The 5,000-nt window shown below is 40.0% G+C and overlaps 1 protein-coding gene across 5 annotated transcripts in view; it reads left to right on the top strand.

Annotated features, from left to right (window-relative positions):
* Window positions 1-5,000, top strand: part of ano5a (anoctamin 5a) — a 38,568-nt gene that overhangs the window by 27,061 nt on the left and 6,507 nt on the right. For 4 of the 5 annotated variants that reach the window (XM_053685586.1, XM_047160129.2, XM_053685587.1 and 1 more), the window contains 7 exons: window positions 106-225; window positions 391-506; window positions 596-730; window positions 813-918; window positions 1,022-1,082; window positions 1,259-1,410; window positions 3,671-3,751. In XM_053685586.1, coding sequence (XP_053541561.1) covers window positions 106-225; window positions 391-506; window positions 596-730; window positions 813-918; window positions 1,022-1,082; window positions 1,259-1,410; window positions 3,671-3,751 — 771 coding nt within the window. The remainder of the gene's footprint in view (window positions 1-105; window positions 226-390; window positions 507-595; window positions 731-812; window positions 919-1,021; window positions 1,083-1,258; window positions 1,411-3,670; window positions 3,752-5,000) is intronic. The other variant, XM_053685585.1, reaches the window with a different exon arrangement.

Genomic DNA, 5,000 nt, shown 5'->3' with positions numbered 1-5,000 from the left:
TGGATTGCTTTAGTCATTTATATTCACTCTAACCACCATTTTTGGATCACAAAAAGAGCAGATAAATGAACAAAACCCATTTAGCCAACATCAGTGTATCTGCAGGTGTATTACATCCTCTCCCGTTGCCCTTACAATAAAGAAGACAAACTCAACAAGGACAAGAGAGGCATTAAGCGGCTGCTTAACAACGGAACCTACACTTCAGCCTTCCCTCTGCATGATGTGAGAATCTTTCAAAGACCACAGTGTACTTCAGAACAAGAATTTATTTATATATGCTACACATGGCAAATTTCATAAGACTAGAAATGTAACATCGATCACGGTCATTACATTTCTGTATTTAACCTGCCAAAGAATAATGACTGTGTGTATTATGTTGTGCAGTGCAGATACTGGACAAGGTCTCGAGATCCTAACTGTGACAATGAGAGGTATAGCCTCTACCAATCCTGGGCTCGGTTCTGCCGCTTCTACAAGGAGCAGCCACTCAATCTTATCCGGTGAGAGCACCATTGAGGAAAGCATGCACATGTTCTGTATTCCCTTACTTATCCAGCCCTTTTTAAACACTGTATTCTCTGTTCTGTAGGAGATACTATGGGGAGAAGATTGGGATCTACTTTGCTTGGCTGGGCTTCTACACTGAAATGCTGTTCTATGCTGCTCTGGTTGGACTTATCTGCTTCATCTATGGACTGGCGACCTATGATGAAGTTGTCTGGACGTGAGTGAGAGAGAGAATGAGAGATTATGGTACAGCAGTCAAAACAGAAGTAGTGATACTGATATATGCCATGTTATTGCAGAAAAGAAATCTGTGATGAAAACATTGGTGGAGAGATAATCATGTGCCCTCTCTGTGATAAGAAATGTGGGTATTGGAAACTTAACAGTACCTGCAACTCCACCTGGGCAAGTGCCACAATTATTATTATGTTTGAATTTTTAATTTTTACTAATTCTCTAGTGCTAACAATAGAGTGGGAAAACTTACCTTTCCCACATTTTCTGACAGCAATCACATCTCTTTGATAACACGGCGACAGTGTTCTTCGCTATATTTATGGGGATATGGGGTAAGTCATGGTTATAATATTTCTCTTGATATTTGTTGATTTTATGAAAATTGAAAGTCAAAAACATTGGCAGATTTTTACAGCCTAAATGGTTTATTACTAAAATATTCCGACTTTGTGTAGTTAGCTATTAGTCCCTTAATGAGCCGTTAATGAGGGGATGACTCTTTGTGCAGTGACACTGTTCCTGGAGTTTTGGAAGCGGCGACAAGCCAGGCTGAAGTATGAGTGGGATCTGGTGGACTTTGAGGAGGAGCAGCAACGGTTACAGCTTAGGCCTGAGTATGAGACCAAATGCACCAGTCGGCGTCGTAATCCTGTCACACAGGTATTTTTCCCTTGTAATATGCAGTAGGACATTTCTAAAGTATATTATTGTTGTTGTTATTGTTATTATTATTAGTAGTAGTAGTATTACTACTACTACAGTGGGTAGCATTTTGCCCCTCACAGCTCCCAGGTTCAATCTGTCACACGGTGACTTAGTGGTTAGCGCATTCACCTCACATCTCCAGGGTCCGGGGTTCGATTCCCGCCGGGGCCATGTACGTGTTCTCCCCGTGCTGCGGGGGTTTCCTCCCCCAGTCCAAAGACATGCATGGTAGGCTGATTGGCGTGTCTAATGTGTCTGTAGTGTATGAAGGCGTGTGTGATTGTGCCCTGCGATGGACTGGCACCCTGCCACCATGACCCTGAAGAAGGATAAGCGGTTGAAAATGGATGGATGTTGTGCCTACTTGGGTTGTGGATGTTGATGGATGTTGTGCCTACTCACGGTCAAAAAACATGCCAGTAGGTGTGAATGAATGCGTTCATGGTGCCCTACAAGGGATTAGGGTCCCATCCAGGGTGTATTCACGACCAATGTTCCTGGAATAGGCTCCGGATCCGTGTCAGTGAATATTTTGACTGACTTACATGGTTTATATGGTTTGAAATATCAAGGTTTCCTTTGTATACCAGCTGTTCCATGATTTATCTTTTACAATCCCAATTCTGAAAAAGTTGGGACAGTATGGAAAATGCAAAAAACAAACAGTCATTTGAAAATTCAGTTCACCCTGTACTACATTGAAAACACATTATTAACATGTTATCTGATGTTTTACTTTGTGAATTTAATTTGTTTTTGAAAATATACACTGATTTCAAATCTGATGACTGCAACACTGCAAAAACGTTGTTTACCACTGTGTAACAACACCTTTTCTTTTAATAATACTTATTAAGCAGGGCCTTCATTGCCTTATTTTGCTCTTCGTAATGCACCACGCATTCTCAGCCGAAGAAAGGTTAGGACTGCAGACAGGTCATGCTAGCACCTACATTCTCTGCTTACGCAACCTTGCGCTTGTTATCCGGGCAGAATGTGGTTTGGTGTTGTCCTGCTCTGGATGTTGCTCCAAAATGTGTACATAGCTTTCTGCATTAATGGTGCCATGACAGATGCTGGCTTTTGGACATGATGCTGATAATAGCTTGGATGGTCATTTTCCTCTTTGGCCAGGAGAACACGACAGCTGTTTTTTCCAAAAACATCTGAAATGTTCACTTGTTGGACCACAAAACACTGTGCTACTCTCCATCTCAGATGAAACCAAGCCAGAGAGGTCGGTGGTACATATGGATAGTGTTGATGTATGGCTTCTGCTTTGCATAGTAAAACCTTATCTTGCATCTGTCGATGTAGTGGCGAACGGTGTTGACTGACAAAGGTTTACGAAAGTATTCCCGAGCCCATGTCAGGATATCCGTTACAGACTCATGACAGTTTTTAAGACAGTGATGTGTGAGGGTTCTGAGATCACGTGCATTCAGAAGTAGTTTTCAGCCTTGCCCTTTACGCACCGAGATTTGACTGGATTTCTTGAATCTTTTAATTATATTGTGCACTGTAGAAGGTGAAATGCCCAAAATCCTACCGATTTGTCTTTGGGCAATGTTGTTCTCAAAGTGTTGGATTATTCACTGACACATCTGTTGGCAGATTGGTGAGCCTTGACCCATCCTTGCTGTTGAAGGACTAGGCCTTTTTTGGAGGTGCTTTATATGCTATGATTAGATGATTGCCTCACCTGTTTCACATCACCTTCTTATTTCAACTTATCACATCGCTACTGGTCCTAAATTGACCCTGTCCCAACTTTTTGGGAAAGTGTTGCATGCATCAATTTCAAAATAAACGTTTACCTTCAAAAAAAAACCATGCAGTTGATTAGGTAAAACATCAAATACCTTGTCTTTATACATGTTTTTGTTTAAATACAAGTCAAAGTACATTTACAAATCACTCCTCTTTGTTTGTATTAGCATTTTCCATACTGTCCCAACTTTTTCGGAATTGGGTTTGTAAACAGTGCAACCTAATTTTCATGCACTTTGTGATGCTTTTGTGCCTTAATTCAGTTAAATCATTTCTTTTATTTAAATCAACGCAAAAGGTGCATTTACCAAAATGTCCTTGTGAATGCACAGCCATACTGTGGAATAATGTGCCATGTGCACAACATAGTGTTTCTATGAGTCAGAGCCTAGAGTCTGTAGTCAGACAGTAGCTGCTTCAATCAGTGTGCTCCTGTTCTCTTCAGGAGATGGAGTGCATTCTAGACCAGACATTTGGTGATTTTTTAGGCAAGGTCATCTTGTGCTGGGCCACTGTAGTCCTGTGGGTAAGATTTACAATGGATGAACAAAGGCTTGTACTTCTGTGTGTGCTTGATTGCTACTTATTGTATACACCCCGAGTTTACACCGGGTTGGGTACATCTACCTTGCAGCTATACTCACTAGCCTTTTTTTTTATCAGGCGTACTTGCCATATAGTCTAGGTAAACTTTGTACACACGTCATCACTGACTGTAACCCATATGTTATTATGCTAAATTGGTAGCCACATTATATTATTTGGGTGGTGTACTTGTGGGTGGTAAAATTTTTAGCATAACAAAACATGATAAAGACAAGCATATAGAACAATTTATGTGTATGGAACTACTGAATTTGATTTTAGTGCAATAACTGCAGCAGGGTATAATCCGCATAAAAAATATAGCAACTTTAAATCATTTAGGCTGAACATCTTCTTTAAAACATTTATGCACAATACTGCATTTTTATAACAGTAAAACTTCACATTTTTCCATCAACATTTCTCATGTAAGTTATATTTAATTTTTCTGTTGCTGTGCAGTGGCATACCACTTGGTCTGGACACCCCGGTTATAAGGCATAACATTATACACTTATTTGCCCTTTTATCAGGTAAATAAAAGTTATTGAAGTTGCCACTAATTACAGAAGTACAAGTAGGTAATAAACAGACAATATATGTGTTGATTTAAGTACAGTGCTGTGAAAAATTATTTGTCCCCATCCTGATTTCTTCTGTTTTTGTGTATGTCTCATAGTAAATTGTTTCAGCAATTAAAACTAAATCTACGATAAAACAAAGACAAAAGAGTTATCCAATATCAAGTGGCTCTGTGTGAAAATGTATTTGCCCCCTTAGCACTAATTCCCCAAATCGATGAAATTGCATTCAAAATGGGGTTCAGCTGGACTAGACTCAACCAGTCCTGATTACTGCAAACCCAGTTCAATCAAATCAACATTTAAATAGAACTTTTTCAACAGCATGAAGTTGCCAAAGTTGAATGACTGAAAAGATTGAAATACATCAATCTGGGAAGGGTTACAAAGCTATTTCAAAGGCTCTGGGACTCCAAAGAACCACAGTGAGAGACATTATCTCCAAATAGAAAAACTCGGCACAGTAGTCATCCTTCCCAGAAGTGACCAACCTTCCAAAATTCCTCCAAGAGCACAGTAACTACTCATCCAGCAAGTTACAAAGAGCCAAGGACAACATCAAAGGACCTACAGGCCTCTCTTGCATCAATAAAGGTCACTGTTCATGAC

Source organism: Ictalurus punctatus, chromosome 14 (genome assembly GCF_001660625.3).
Source record: "Ictalurus punctatus breed USDA103 chromosome 14, Coco_2.0, whole genome shotgun sequence".
Taxonomy (NCBI): Eukaryota; Metazoa; Chordata; class Actinopteri; order Siluriformes; family Ictaluridae; genus Ictalurus; species Ictalurus punctatus.
The sequence above is the reverse complement of the archived record's forward strand: the minus strand, read 5'-3'. Positions and strand labels throughout refer to the sequence as shown.